This window comes from Lates calcarifer, linkage group LG9 (assembly GCF_001640805.2).
Source record: "Lates calcarifer isolate ASB-BC8 linkage group LG9, TLL_Latcal_v3, whole genome shotgun sequence".
Taxonomy (NCBI): Eukaryota; Metazoa; Chordata; class Actinopteri; family Centropomidae; genus Lates; species Lates calcarifer.
This window is the reverse complement of record NC_066841.1, coordinates 7762283-7777985: the sequence shown is the minus strand read 5'-3', so window position 1 is coordinate 7777985 and position 15703 is coordinate 7762283. Positions and strand designations below refer to the sequence as shown.

General features: G+C 39.2%; 1 protein-coding gene across 4 annotated transcripts in view; it reads left to right on the top strand.

Moving 5' to 3' along the window:
• sfswap (splicing factor SWAP) overlaps positions 1-9596 on the top strand; it is a 42906-nt gene extending 33310 nt beyond the window's left edge. For all 4 annotated transcript variants that reach the window (XM_051072851.1, XM_051072852.1, XM_051072854.1 and 1 more), the window contains 2 exons: positions 2266-2338; positions 8839-9596. In XM_051072851.1, coding sequence (XP_050928808.1) covers positions 2266-2338; positions 8839-8904 — 139 coding nt within the window. In that variant the 3' untranslated portion in view covers positions 8905-9596. The remainder of the gene's footprint in view (positions 1-2265; positions 2339-8838) is intronic.
• The last annotated feature ends 6107 nt before the right edge of the window (positions 9597-15703 follow it).

The following is a 15703-nucleotide window of genomic DNA, read 5'->3' as shown; positions in this document are numbered from 1 at the left end:
CAGTAAATCTAAAGAGCCAGTGATATGATGGCTTAGAGCCAGCATCTTTCAGTTTCAAGATCTTCAGGCACAAAGGCATCTGTGGCAATGGACATAATCTCTTCTGGTGTCTGGGGGTTGTTGGTTTGCTGTTTAAAATATATCCAACAAGGAAACAATTAAAGCTGCATACATTAACTTTTGAATGCTAGAGGGAAAAATGTGGAACCACATGGACAACAAAATTAACTCAGAGCTAAACCATCCCCCATGCTCCCCTCCCTGCCTGTCTCCAAACAAAACGTAAATCCACTATACTAAAGTGCCTAAAGTAGGGCGAGCCATTTGCAACATCAGACCATTATGGATAAAAAAAGAACATTCACTCTCTATGTAGTAAAGAAATCATTGTCATGTGTGCAAACATGACAAGCAGAATGGAAAAGTTTACTTAAACAGATCAGGTGTAATTAATTCTTTTTGAGGCAAATTCACTTTAGTTTGAGTTAAGTTTTTTATTTTTATTTTTTTTCTTGACATAATAGCACAGAGCTGAGGGTACAGCATCAAACCAGCAAAGAATATAAGAAAGCTGGAAAGTGACAGACTGGATTTCAGGTCGGTGACAAAAGATGGGACTGCTGCCCTTCACATTGCATGGGGTCATATTACTCAAGCAGATGTCAATGTTAATTTATTCAGCTCTCAAATCTTTATACATATTGAAGCAATTAACTTCTCCAGAGCAGCAGTGTCAGATGTGAGATTGGAAATGCATATCAGTAAAATCAATTTGTGAGAGCCTGATTATCACTGGTATGTCGTGCATTAACATAATAGTTAATGACCACAGAAATAGAAATACACCGGGCTAGATACAACACAGTAGTCCTCTCTTAAGTTACAAGGAATAATCCCTTTCTTTTCCAACCTGGAACTTATCTTCATAGTTTTTAATATAGTTTATTCCCATCAGTTATAACATTTTATAGCAAATTTCTGAGGTCATGTGTATCAGTTTTCACTTTCTGTAAGAAGGAAATAACACTGAAAGTATCATGAATAAAAGTACACAGTGTGAAAGGATCTGCAATAAAATAAAAAAAGTTTTAGATATTAAAAAATGAAAGCTGCATGTTATTATATGCTCAAGCCTACCTGTATTTATCCATGATTCTCTTCAAAAGTTTCCAAATCACAGTTGGTAGATTTGGAGGCCATTCCATCTCGGTTACAAATCAATACCAATACATTATAAATGCTCGTTTGTGAAACTGTGTGTTCAAGTTGTGCTGGTAAAATCTTGATTTGTGGAACCCAGTGTAACCTTTAAATAACTCTGTTTTCCCCGAATGATGACATACCATGTAAATATTTGTGCAGAGACAGACTGGTTGCTCGTAGCTAATGTATTTCGTAATCCACAATTTCATGCATTTTAAAGCATTGTTGGCCAACAACATCCACCCTCACCAGTATCACAGCAAACTGATGCCTCTTGTTGTAGGTGAGAAAGCTAACGAAGAAGGATTTCTTTTGCTTTTTGTTGCTCATATGAAGAGAAGAGATTCCTGGAGGAGATTAGCTTGTTTGTCAATTTATTTTGCTATCAAAAGTTCTGCATCGCCTATGTAGGCGGCTCAACCAATAAATGATGGATGGATGGAGCAGGTTTGTGTCAGTATGGGTTTTACTGTTTACTTACTACAAGGGATGGAACTAGAGCAGCACCCCTTAATAATCTCAAGTTATAAATGTAAAGAGGTGTAATACCCAAGATTGACTGACATACGCAGACATACACATTTCCCCTGTGGGCTGAAGCCTGGAAACTCTGTAACATCAGCAGCAGTCAGTTCTGCAGTTTCTTGTCACCTGTTGTGTTCAATCTACTTGATGCACATGACTTTTTCTATTTTAAAAATCCCTTGATAAATTATGAAATGTTAGACAGTAGAGAGATTAAAAGCTTTGGACAGAGTCATGAAGTTGCATTTGAGGTCTCCAATTTTGGCATTTTTGCTGTTTGTCTGCATGATTATACACTTGGCTGCATTTGACAGTGTTGACATGGTAGTTTTTGGTTTGGATATTTTAGTTTTTACGGGTCACAATTTTCTCTTACATCTCTGTCTTTTCCCTCTCCTCTCCTCTCTGCCTTCTGCTTCCCTCAATACCTGTCCAACTTTGAACATTTCAGAAGATATCATGAATATTGTATATCCATTCCTGTTAACATGATTGGTTTTCTGCCTCCCTCTCTCTCTGCCTCTATTCTCTCTACAGGGGTGGTTCTCAGGAGAAAGACAAGGCAGTGTCCTCATCTATAGTATCCTCTGTTCAGTCCAAAATAACTCAGGTATTGTTCTTTGCTTTTATCCCTGATACGTCCTCTGCTGAACTTTACAGCCTACCCAGTGCAAGCACCAAGCGGTGTTCTGTTTCCACCATGCAAACAGGAACAAGTGCTGTTCATTTTCACACACAAATATATGGCCTAGTTAAATATAACCTGAGTGAATTCATTTTTTATTCAATCTACATATTCTGCTTTATCTACTGCATGTTTGTACAACACATCATGCATTATATTTTATTACACTGTTAGAACCATGAATATCCATCTGTCTTATCTTCAGCTCTACATATTTCTCATCTGCATTAGCTAATCTGTTACCTGAAGTCATTTTCTACTGCACAGGTGTAAGCCTGTTTGTGCGTGTGTGTGCGTGTGTGTGTTTGAGAGAGAGAAATAATTTTCTTTGAATGCCTCTCAGAATTGCATCTTTGTCTATAACATAGTGAATTTTGGCCTTCACCTCCACCAATTTGTTTACATCACAAGTGTGTGTGTGAGTATTTGTCCTCATACATCCCGTATTCAGCGTCAGTATAATCCAATCTAGTACACTGCACCTGCAGAAAAACAGCCTTTGTGAGTTTGAGCTTGACTGTTCATTGCTGAACTAGAACTGTCTCAACTCAAGGTTCACTTTCTCATGTGTTTTGGAGCTATTGGCTGTATCACGTGGTCTTCACCAGCAGATCTATTCTGCTCTTTTGCCTTGGAATTGTAGATCCTGTCCATGATTTTGACATCTCTAGGACTTCTCATCCATATCAACTTAAATGCGGAGCTTGATGATTCATCTCTGACCTTAGAAACAGTAGACAGCAGAACAGTCTGATGGTGATTATTTTATCTGGTCAAAAGCTCCAGAAGAAGCGAGCGAGTGGACCTTGAGTTATGATTGTTTTGTCAAAAGTCTCTGTGATAGGCTATAGTTATGGTGGTGCATTGCATTTTGAAAGGGGCTCCTGGTATTTTGTCTACCTCTACAGGAGGTATATGTGATGTCAACACTATATTAGCCATATGCTGCTATTTGTGACACTGGCTGAAATTGCACTTTCACCCCCTTCATTCTTTCTGGGAGTGTAGCCAAGAATTTTGGAGGAGAGAGGCTAAATATTGCTTGATGCAAGTAGGCCGGCAGGCGAAAGCAGAGGCCACGGCTCATGCCCCTTACTGCAAAAATTATCTCTTGGGATTTCACCTCTCTGCTGAGGAAGGATGCAGAGCTTATGTGCTGCCCTGAAGCTGTTTGTCGTCCGGCACTTGTAAATTCATATGGAAGGGGAGTTAACACTACACTGCTGAGGTACTGAAGGTTAGTTTTAATTAGATGTTTTCCAAAAAAAAATTACTTAATCAAAACCTCATGTGAGACATTAAGTTAGCAAAAGTTTCAGTATTTTCTAATGGAGATTTGGCCTCCTCAGCTGCCGTGTGTCTACATTCCCCCCCCCCAATCTGACCTTTAAATGTCTGTCATGGATATTTGTAACAATGTGTCTAATGACTGACAATGTGTCAAATGAAAATGTAAATGAGATTGGTTGTAGTGATGAGCCAATGGAGGATTATCATCTGAATCTGTGACTCCCCTCAACTTTACAGAGCTTTATAGTGATTTTCAGTTTATTGTTTAGATGTCTAGCCAACACCTTCACAGTTTTGGTTAACTCTTGCTGCTCTCACATTCATTTTGGTGACAGCAGGCAGCTGTTTTCACTTAAAGGCAGAGGGACAGAGTTAGCAACTAGCTGGTGAACATAGTGGAGCATTTAGCAGCGAAAGAGCCAGATATTTCCCTCAGGACTTGGTAGAGAACAAAATCAGAACTAAAAGAGAATGAGTACTGGATCTAAATTAATCTTTTAGCTTGCTGTAGGGGTGGCTAAAAAGCAACTGTTTGCTAACATGATATCAACTTACAAGGTGACGATATATCGGAGTTGTAAGCAGTTACTGCAGGTCTAACAAAAGCATTTCAAAGCGCTGTCACCAAGAGCTCACAGACACCACAGTGTTCAAGAAGGCCTACACACTTCAATCCATAAAAGTTATACACTAGGCTCTGCATGTAGCCACGTTCAGAATGACAGTGCTCTATGCATTGTACTTGTCACATCAGTGTCCTGCTGATCATGTCACCGTTGCACTTGTATTTAACAGCAATTCATTGTGGCACAAATGGGCCTTGACATACTACAATAATGGCCTCCACTCCCTCTGGGCAGGGTTCTGGATGATCACAAAATTTTAACTGGCTACAGGGATTCGCTTCCATTCATCCACAAGAGCTTCAGTGAGGTCAGCTTCTGATGTTGGGCGATGAGGGCTGGCTTGCAATCAGTGTTCCACAATTCATTGGAAAAGGAATGGAGTTTAGGCCAGGTTTAAACAGGGAAGGACCTTCCCCAAACTCTATGTGACATTTTAAACATAGTGGTGGGCTGTGTCTGTGTTTTGTTTAACTATGGAACACTGTTCCCCATTTGAGTGTTCAGAGTTCACCACTCATTAGTCTCAATGTAACCTCACACACACCTTGCCAATAAATTCTGACCCTGGTACACACTCTCCCTGCTCTGCCCTGGTTACAGTGACTGTCTAATTTATCGCTGCTTTCAGAAATACACCACAATCAAATGCATATACATGCACCAGCTCTGGAAGAAATATATGCAGTATGATTGCCCATTACTAAATGGACTGAGGGATGGAAAAAACACTTGATTTTCAAAAACTGCTTGTCTTTATTTTTCTTTATAGGAGCTTTGTGTCACTACTCTCTCTCTCCTGTTGTTAAATGACTAAAAAGGCTCCAAAGGCTATCAATACTAATGTGAGCTGCAAGCCAATGTTCAGCTCAATCAGTCATTATTAAGGCAAAAAATCACACACTGTTCAGTTTACCTTTTTTATTTTTTTGAGTGTGGCTTGCCTTGCTCCTTCACCAATGTTGTGATATACTGTTAATTTGCTTAATTTTTACTGCTGTAGAAGCATGTAGAAACATCTTGTATGGTTAATTTAAAAATCAATTTCACTGATTTGTAAAAACCTTTAAATCAATTCTAAGATGAAAGACACTTCCACCACTGTCTTGTGTCACAAATTGTACATTCTTCTTTGCATTTTCAACCTAGATCACCATTAATATCTTAGATTAATAATTCTGAAATATCAGTAATGTCATTTGTACTTGTAACTCTGCTGCAAGAAGTGATACAATATTTGATGTATTGACTCTCATGCAATTGGTGTGCAACTACATGAATGAGACCAATAGTGTAGGGTTTAGTGTGTAGGTATACATAGTAAATGTGAACTGTAACCTGGGTAATATCTGGAAACTAAATTATTTATAGAACATGTAGTGTTGCAGCAGTTACACCTACAAGAAAACAAGTGTTACACTGAATGTAATGCTGCAGTGTGAGCCACAATCCAAGACGCATTGGGACTTGAGCTAATGGAGGTCAAAACCATGTGAATGGGGAGGCACCACTAGCTGTTTGTGAACACTGATACGACTTGTACTGTGATAAACAGAATTTGGCCGTGGGTGGGTGGGAGAGAGTGACATTGTCTCTCAGAATGAGTTTCCACTGTTTACTAACGAGATGCACTACAGATACAAAAACCACACGTCTCTTGATGCTTCTCTCTCATCAACAAAAAACATCTTCTTTCTTTTTCTCATTATCTCTCACAAACAAACAAGCTTTTCTAATGCCTTCATCCCCAACATACCAACATAAGCTAGCACACTGTTCTCTGCTGTTGCAACATGCGCTGATTCACATCCACTAACTACTTATACCCCGTCTGTGATGTTTTACAAACACATCTTGAATAATTCAGCACATCCTCATCTGCCTAATGGTCTCCTCTTTCCTGAGGGTGCTTTGCTGCTATTTGCCTCATCCTGTCTTTCATTTTCCTGACGTTTGTCTTCGTTCCTCTGTCTTCTGTCCCCTCTCCTTCTCTGCTATATGTTTGATGTGGTTTACTGTGTTTGATACATACTCTCTGCACATTAGAGAGTAGCTTTTAGACTTGCAATGGGTCTAAAAAGAGAGCAATTGAGGAGAACTTATCTCAGGCAAGTGTGTGAATATGTGTGTGTGTTAGATGGAGAGAAAGCTCAAGGTGCTCACTCAGAATATTCCTAACAGTATATTATAGTCTTAATGTTTGATGTTGCAGTGTGGGTATGTTTGCAATTAGCGGGAAATCTTGAGAAATTTCTTTCCAAGTGTGTGATGCAACTTGCTTTCAAAGTGGTCAGGATTTTAAAACTCCTGTAATTTTAGTCTGGACTAAGACTACTTAAGACCACAACAAGTGTTAGATGGGGGCAGAAATTGCACAAATTACTCATTGGGTTAATTGTGTTTCCTCCATCACTGGTCTTTTTATTAAAACTGAAGTTTTGCCACAACAATGAGAAAAGTTCTTTGTGGAGAGACAGATCTCTTCCACACAGAATAACTTTTTGTTTGACCATGCAACTAACCTGCAAGTTTTTGAGTGAGAAGAGAAAGGCAAGACAGATGGAGAGTAATTAAAAAGAACATTTAAAAAAAGCCCAAATAAAGAGAGAGTCTGATTGCTCTGGTACAGCAACTGTACGGTATTATGTGCTCACAGTATTATTGCAGCTTTTAAGTCATGACGGGCAAGGTTTGAGTTCAGGTTGATTTAGCAACAACTGTCATCAGTGGTTGTAACTGCAAGTGTGATTTAATAATCACAAACACTGGGAAAGACAAAAGCTGCAGAGAAGAATGACATGGACTATCTGTTGCCTGTTACCTCAGGCTTTTCACATGCAGCACTCAGTAAGGATTGTTCATTTCTAAGACAGGGTCAGTAATTTGGGTGTTCCTTTGAATTAATGACATAGTAAGTAAGCATTCCAATTACAGGACCTCCATGGGTAAAATGTACTGCATCAGATTTAAATATGCCACTGCTGACTTACTGTGTAACAGATCGGTGTAGAGTATGTTGTTTCTTAGACTACAGCTGCAGGCAGTAGTCAGTGGTGGATTTGGAATCTTAAATTGTTTTCAAATGCAGTCTTTTAATGAAGAATATTTAGGTCAACGTTATATGTATTGTTTATTAGAATTCTTTACTGCATCCTCCCTCAGTATTATTACGTAACCATAGTTGGCTAATCCATGTGTGACAGCTGTAATGCAATGTGATATGATTTTTGCTGGACTTTGATTTGCCAAGACACTCTCAGCTGACAGGATTTCAACTGAATTTGAGCAACTTTCCACTCAGTTGATAACAATTTGGAGGGTTGTTTGTCACATTTTGTGAACACTTCTTTGTGTCTGTTTATGTGTCTGTTCTGATACACCAGGGTTTAGGGAGAAACAGCCTTTTGAGTGATTTGATATGACAGCTCCTTCCCTCTGTGATTACAGCTGTTAATTTGTCTCATCTGTCAGCAAAGCTCAAGGGTGGATATTTGTCCATGCATGTATGAATCACTCTTGGGATGCAAATTAACACTTCCTATTCTGCAATGCAAGCACTTGCCCCCTGGTCAGCAAAATTTGCATTTCTACCTGAAGAGGAAAGGAAAGGAAAGGAAACACTAAAAATTGATTTTTAGAGACTCCTCACTCCACTCTCATTATTTCGCTGTTGAGCTCAACTGAACTCTCTATATATTGACAGTGTTTTCCTTATCATTGACTTAATTGCATAATACATTTTCTGTTTGCCACTAAGCAGGTCAGCTTCTAAAATTAATAATTAGATGCCTGTACATAAAAGGAGGTACTTGGTATTACTCTGAACTTATGTCACATTTAAAGATGCATTAAGGATTTCCTGGTGGTGGTGATGCAACCATACAGACATGGGAAAGCAAAACAACTGCTAAAACAAAACAAAGCATCTAAAATCTGAATAGAACTGAAAATTGGAAAGTTGATTCCCAGTGGGAGCAGCATTACTAACATCTCCAGGAAGACACTGCAGGAAGTAAATTGATTCAAATTCCACGTAATCCCATTTGTATTTGGAATCCATTTGATTCCACTTGTCAATTATTACAAAATTGAACCATTTGCTCACTGCTGTTAATAATGGGTTGGTCCCCAGCCTAGATGTTGATTGTAGATCAGCTGGACTTCTTTATTGGTATTGGAGAGGAATCAATAGATGGGTTTAAGCTAAACCAAAACATAGAGAACCATCATCAGTTTGTGCAGGATTTAGAGCCATTGTTGGTTTCAACAACAACACACGCTCTCACACACAATCTGATGTAAATATCCCTCAGGCCCTCATCAGTTTGGCAGTGGCTGCTGTAACCCAGTCAGTGGTATTGTTGTGCCCTCAGGTGTATAACAACTTGCTAGTCTTGTCAGTTGTTACACCACTTTCCTCACACCCATGATGTATGTATCCAAGTGTCCTTCATGATGCCAGAGATGTGAGATGTGTCGTATTAAACTAATCTGTCTCTCCTCTGTTATCAGGATCTGATGGCCAAAGTGCGAGCCATGCTTGCCACCTCCAAGACCTTCCAACCTCCCAATTTGTAAAGAGGGCACAGATTTCCGTTAGCCACGACAACCTCAGCTAACCGGTGGGCGGCATTCTCCAATTTCCTGGAGATTTATCTGATCTGGATCTGTTTCCTGTGTTTTCTTTGATTTATTATTTCATCATGATTTGAGCATCAACAGATTCAGTATGGCTACAGTGTGTCCTCTGTGGCATTCTCAGAGTGAGGTAAAGGCACTAATTAAGCTGTAATATCTGGTTTTACACCTGACCTGAGAAAACATTTTATCAGTGGGGCAATCATGCCAACAGTTGACATATTTTGTTGCAGGGAGACTGAAATGTGGAAATAATCCATATGTTATTTTGCATCCTGTTTTAAGACACTCTACTTTTCTCCCGCGTGTTGACAGTCATTCTTTGCAGCATTACCTAAAGCTGCTGGAGGTCTGTATTCTCTCCTTCTATGAAGGGTAGTGTTGTTTTGATATTTTCATTTCTCTCCACCTTCATCTGCTATCTTCCACTGTTGTTTTCCCTCTCATTCCTCCCCCAGTTGTCTTTTCTCTTCAGCACTTCACATTTACTTGAGAAGCTGTTTTAATTTTCTACTCTGTCCCTCAGCTCTAGTGCGTGGCCTTCTATTTCTGTTCCTGGTTTGTACTGTAATGAATTTAATGCAGAACTACTTTCTAATCCAAAAAGTCAATAAAGTTTCATTTATGATTTACTTGTGGCTTTTACTCCTTTTCTTCTTCTTTTTTTTTTAGGGACAGTTTTCTTGATCATCTTCCTCACTTTGATGGACTCAACTCCCCACCCCGTCCTTCTGGGGTACACTGATAAGATGGAGGGAATTATGTTTTTCTGCCCCCAAACCTTCACCCCCATTTACTGTACAAAGTTAAATGTCACAGCAGCGTTGCTGGTAAACAGTTGACTGGCTAATATCCTCTGGGTGTTCACTGCTGCTGCTGAGATGGCACTTGTGACCCAGTACGCAGTTAAACCAGGGTACAGAAATTGTTGGTAGATTCCTACTTGATGACCTCTTGCAGAGTACAAACTCGTACAGCAATAACCCTTTTAAGGCCATATGCAGCCTTAAAGTAATCAATAAAACATTAAAATCAATTCTGAAACAAACGGGCGACCAATGAAAAGACTTAAAAAGGTGAGATATGTTCCTTTCTCTTCTCTCTGAACATACTGTTGTCCTGTTTTTGGTTACATATGATCTGACTTAAGCCTCACCAACTACTATCCAGTCTAAGAACAGTGTGCGCGCCTGTCCTCACATGAAGAACATCCCAGCTCCTCTGCTTACCTGAAGGCTCTATAGTTCAAACCCCCTTTCACTACAGGAATAGTCAAATCTCCCTTTCAATATCAGGGAAACTCTACAAAAGTATTAGGACCCACACCAACAAAGCAAAGAGCTGCTTCAAGCCTCAGGCCATGAGAATGCTGAATATTCCTTCCCTCCTGACAAACATAAACAGCTGACACAAACACACAGTTTGCAGCTGATGTTCTTTTTCTCCTGCATCATTTTCCCATATTGACTTACTGTTGTCTGTAACCTACTTGGCAAGTTAGAATTGTTCTATGTACACGTTTGATCTACCAGTAACAGCCCTTAGTTTGGTTCCTTTTATAATTCAAGTCAAGTTAATCAAGCTATCAGTACTCTCATGTCAACACTTCTGTCACCACTAGACCGTTCCAAAAGTTTAATTCTCTCGACTTTATTTGTTGTAAACTAGGCCACATCTTAGCCTGTCTACATGGCAGAAAAGCTAAACCACAAATAGCATACTGACTTTTATCACATGATGGTTTCACTTTATCACAAGTGAAACCATAAAAAAATAGTTTCTGACAACTTAGCCGCTTAAAATGTTTACCTTCTGAATTTTGGTCCCATTACAGCACTCACCACTGACCACCAATTCTGGCAAAAATTTCAGTCCGTGTTCATCCTGATTGTAGTGCAGTGTTGTCCAAAGAGTGCTAGACGAAGTGGAAAATTGGGCTGGATTGTTTTTTTGTTTTTTTTTTTTTGGCTCGGGTCTTATCTCCAAGTGTAAAACTACTTTGTCTCCTCTGGCTACTGCAGCAATTGACACAACAGCACTAACGCCAGAGAAATAAAGTGAGTAATTTTTGTTTGAGAATATGTCTGAGAAGTGTTGATTCAACTCAGTGGTAGATGAAATCTTAAATTGGATCGCATTATACTTGTTCTAGCTGGTGGTCAAAATAACAGAAATACTACAATATAATACACACTAGTGAGGTGTTTCCTGGTTATTGATCATAAACATCATACAAACTAAACAGGAAGCATCTCGTGTTTTTGTTTGGTCAATCACTGAAATTCACACTGACACTAATATGCACATAGCATTTAAATAAAATAAACTGAATATTCAAACATATGACTAAAGTAAAATCGCAAATACGATGATCACTCCAACTCGACACAAAACTTTTGATTTAGCCTGCCAATGCAATTTTGCAGTGGTGGATAGAAGCAGCAGTCCATTTAATCGGGCTACAGCAATAGTAGTCTCCAAATTCCCAACAATGAAATACAAGAAAATTAGTGCAGTTAAATGGAGAGAAGTTTGGCGTGGAGTGGAGTCAGAACTTATTTCTCTATGCATTGAACTTAAAAAGGCAAAGACTCCTATCCAACAGATATTTTATAATGATATAGCAACCATTTGCACAATGTCTCTAATCATAAATAAGAAAAACATTTAAGGAATTCAAGGACTAAAATCATTCACAACACAATTAAATCTGTACATACTGTGCAATAGTGACATTTTTGTTCTGCTGGTAATGTTAGAGCCCTCACTATACTTTCCATCCCTGTGTTTTTTCACTTTTAAGTGAGGGAGCTGAACATCTTAGCAGAAAGGTCAAGAAAGAGGTACAGCAATACTGGTGCAAGCCAACAACAGTCTTACATTCGCCAGCACTTTTCTTTTGTATGTGAGGGTTCTTCAGCGCAAGCTGAAAGTTTCTTTAGTATGTTACACTGGACTGTTAGATAACTGTGGAGCTCTTTTAAAGTATTTTAGAATATGTCCATCTGAAGTAACGAGCCATTTGAAACCAATTCAAGTCAGTAACACTGAAATATGAGTCTCATGTCAAGTTACAAGTGCTTGAGGGCAAGCCTCGGGCCTGTCATGCACAAATGAAAGTCCTACGTAGTTATAATAATTGTAATTACAATGGCACAATACAGTAATTGCATTTGCAACAACTCAAAATGCATGTTAAAATTGTGAGAGCAGGCATGGCTACTAAAATAGACCTGTAAACTTAACCAACACTGCTAAAACAAAGATGCTGTCCATAAAACAAAAAGAAAACCATTAAAGGAGTCATTTAATTCACACAACACAGGATTGTGTTTCTATACAATGGTTTGCCTGGTCTATCATTCACTCTCACAGTGGTGTTTCATAGTGATGCCAAAAAGGAGACTGCTTTAAAGTGCTACAAACAACCTTTAGCCTACCCGTTGCTTTTTCAAATAATGTTTTGTACTAAGTTCTTTAAAGAATTTCATAAGCAGGTGTTATCCACCAGCTGTCATAAACAAAACACATGCCTTAACATCACTGACTATTGTACAGCCAGGTTTGCAGCAGCCTTGAGTGTTTCAGGAGAGAGTAGTGCATCAGCAGTTTTCTGCTCTGTGTGATTTGATGTAGCTAGTCTCTCATTCTTTATTGCATTTATTGAACTGTGCTCTGAAGACCTAAGACTTTTATCTTGTATCTGTGACTGTTTTTAAGGTTCCCCTATTGCGTGACTATGAAGAACTCCTTTTGGTTACATGATTCGTTATTTTATTAAGGGTGGGCTTGCATTATCACAGGACACAGGTTGATAATTTTATCATTTTATTTTATTTGGGCAAAGATCATGAGTAATACAGTGGTTCTTATAATTCCCATTGCAATATACAGATGAGAAGCTATCAGTTTTAATCTTCTATATTTTACAGAAATGAAGAACAGCTCTATGAATAACAAATAAGGAATCTGTGAGCCATTATTGGATTCATTTATAAATGTCGAACTCAGCTACAGTGTCTGAAGTTAGTTTTTCAGCAGATGAGTCCAAGTCTCAGCTGTACAGCCTGGGGAAGGTAGGCAGACAAATGGACAGTATGCACTGTGTTCTTGTTCACAAATTTTACACAAGGCCAATAGGAACAGCAGAGGAATCAAGATTTTTAGAGACCGTGACAATTTTTTCTGGTGTATGACTGCAACAAACTTAGACATGCGACCTTCACCATAAGTTTTTGAGCTGATAAATAACTTAAAACAGATTTTTGGCATTCCTCCCTCCTATCCGCAAATGTCTTGCCTTGATACTGTACGACACATGGGTCAAAAATTCAGCAAGCAGTACATCTGGCCAATCCAGAGTGTGTGAAAAGACACTTATTTTATTATTTTCGCCCTTTATCTGTCTGTACAGCTGCACTGGTTTTGATAAGGCTGGCGAGTGATGCCTTATGCAGCATTTTTCAACGGGTAATTGTGCGCTACCACTGAGGAATAGATAAGTATGAGTCAAATGGAGTCTAGTGAGGAAGATTTATATGTGGGATGAGCCTGTATCCCTTTATTACCAAAGCAGATATTCTCATACTCCTTCTAAGCACGTGTGTGTAACATTTGGCTCTTTTGGCCCATATTCCAGATGTCAATAGGAGACAAGAAAAAGGTAGCTGACACAGAATCCCGGTGTTTGCCTCAGCAGACCTCCCCCCCAACTCATTTTATGTATTTAGCATCTGAGTTGGCAAATGGTGCAGAGCTGATTATTCTGTTGTAACTGTCACCATAAATTAGGGGTAATGGCCTACAAGGTTTAAACTTGCTTGTAGAGTTAATTGTGATATCCTGGCAAAAAGCTGAGGGGAGTAGTTTTTAACAATGGACAAACAAGGTCAGCCTGACCTGTGTTCTTTTTCTTCTTCTTGTGATAGTGATAAAGCCAGAGGAAATTATCACCCAACTCAACAGTCCACCAGAGCTGTATGAGCCATTTCTGTGCCATTCAGCTCATTGTTTTGGTTTTACAGCTGGCAACTTTACCGTTTTTTTCACCACTGAATGCAACTTTGCCAACACCAAATGACAGATATGCAAAGATAATGATTTAGCTGGTGAAAATGGTCAAGCATTTAGCTGCTAAACAGACTTTTTTTTTCCATCAGGAGTTGGTGGAGACCAAACCAGAGTAAAAAGGAAAGTCAGTTCAACTTGCATTCATCTTGCGGCTAGAAACACAACTCCTGGTGCTGTGCTAATATTGCCTGCTAGATGTGTAGATAAGCAACTGTTACTTAATATACTCAAACATTCACCATATTAACTTAATGTGGTGATATGTCAGTGTTAAGTTTGCAGCTTGCCGTGACGCCTCCAAGTGGCCAAAAATCAGGTTTAAAAATGGATGACCACAGTATAATATGCTTGTTTATGAACAATAATTGCTTCCCCCCCTTCGTCCACTTTATATAAGGACACTTCACAAGGTGTTGTTGCCTACAAAAATCTGAATTTGGTAGAATACTTCAAAAATAAACAAGGCAAGTACTGCAATCTTGTTGATCTTGACACCCACAGAAACTCAGGAAAACATCAAAGTGTTCATCTTCCCTATAGCTAAAAGACCTGTCTCAAACAGTTGCTGGAGTTGGTATTGAAACATGATGAACTAAACCAAGGTCATATTTATTTTTTAACATCTTACATATTTAACAACATACTTCCAAAAGTCTTTGGATTCACAATATTTTAAATACTACATACATAATACCCTGATACATTGGTGCCCACAGCCCATCAAAAAAACAAATAAGTCATGTGAATGGCCACCTCCGCATTGATACCCCCATCAATAGTGACTATAATAACCACAAGGCCCCAGCCAAACATTAAATCACAATTTTATATGTAATCAAGTCGAGCTCATCACATCTGCACTGATTGATTCTAGACTAAATTGCTGCCTGGCATTTGCAATTTCATTAACTCATGCTGGCAGGGGCAGATTGTGTGTGTGAGTAAGACATTGAAGGCGGAATGGGAGAGTGCGCAGTGGCAGGGGAAAGTGAGTCGGGAAAGTAGTTAGAGAGAAACATGAGGGCAGAGGAGTGATTTGTTTGTTTTACGGGACCTGAATCCATCGTAACTCAGTGAGACGTGAGGAGATGGGGGGTCGGGGGTGGGGGTTACAGAATCGGGTGATAAAGGGGAAAGGTTCCATTCCAAAACACAATTCATGTTTATTAAAAATAATAATGTCTTATACTCATAGACTTTATGGCCAAACATTAAGATGATTCAATCCCGAGGCAAATGTTTTGGTGAGTAAGTATTGAGCTTTAACTGCAAAGTGGACTTAATTCAAGTGCCACATTTTAATTCAAGTGACTCATCCATGATGGCATTTGACATGATGCTGATCTATCATATGACCCCCAGCGCATGTCTCTGTGATGTTTCATTTTGAGGAAATGCTGCTGTACCTTGGTGTAATCATGGTTCACGGCTTCAATATATTCCAAGGAGCACCATGGTGGCTTTGACAGATGTGGTCTGACCGCCAACTAGAGGAGCTACTGCACATGGAGTTAGGACTCAGGGCACCTTGGCCGCAGACCCAGACAGAGACACAGTAGTCTAATTAAAATGTGGCAACAAGAAAGAGAGCAGACTGGCAGAAATCCCAGTGGTAAACAGAGTCTAGGATGAGACAGACATCTACAGATGCTATCCATCTATCCATCTA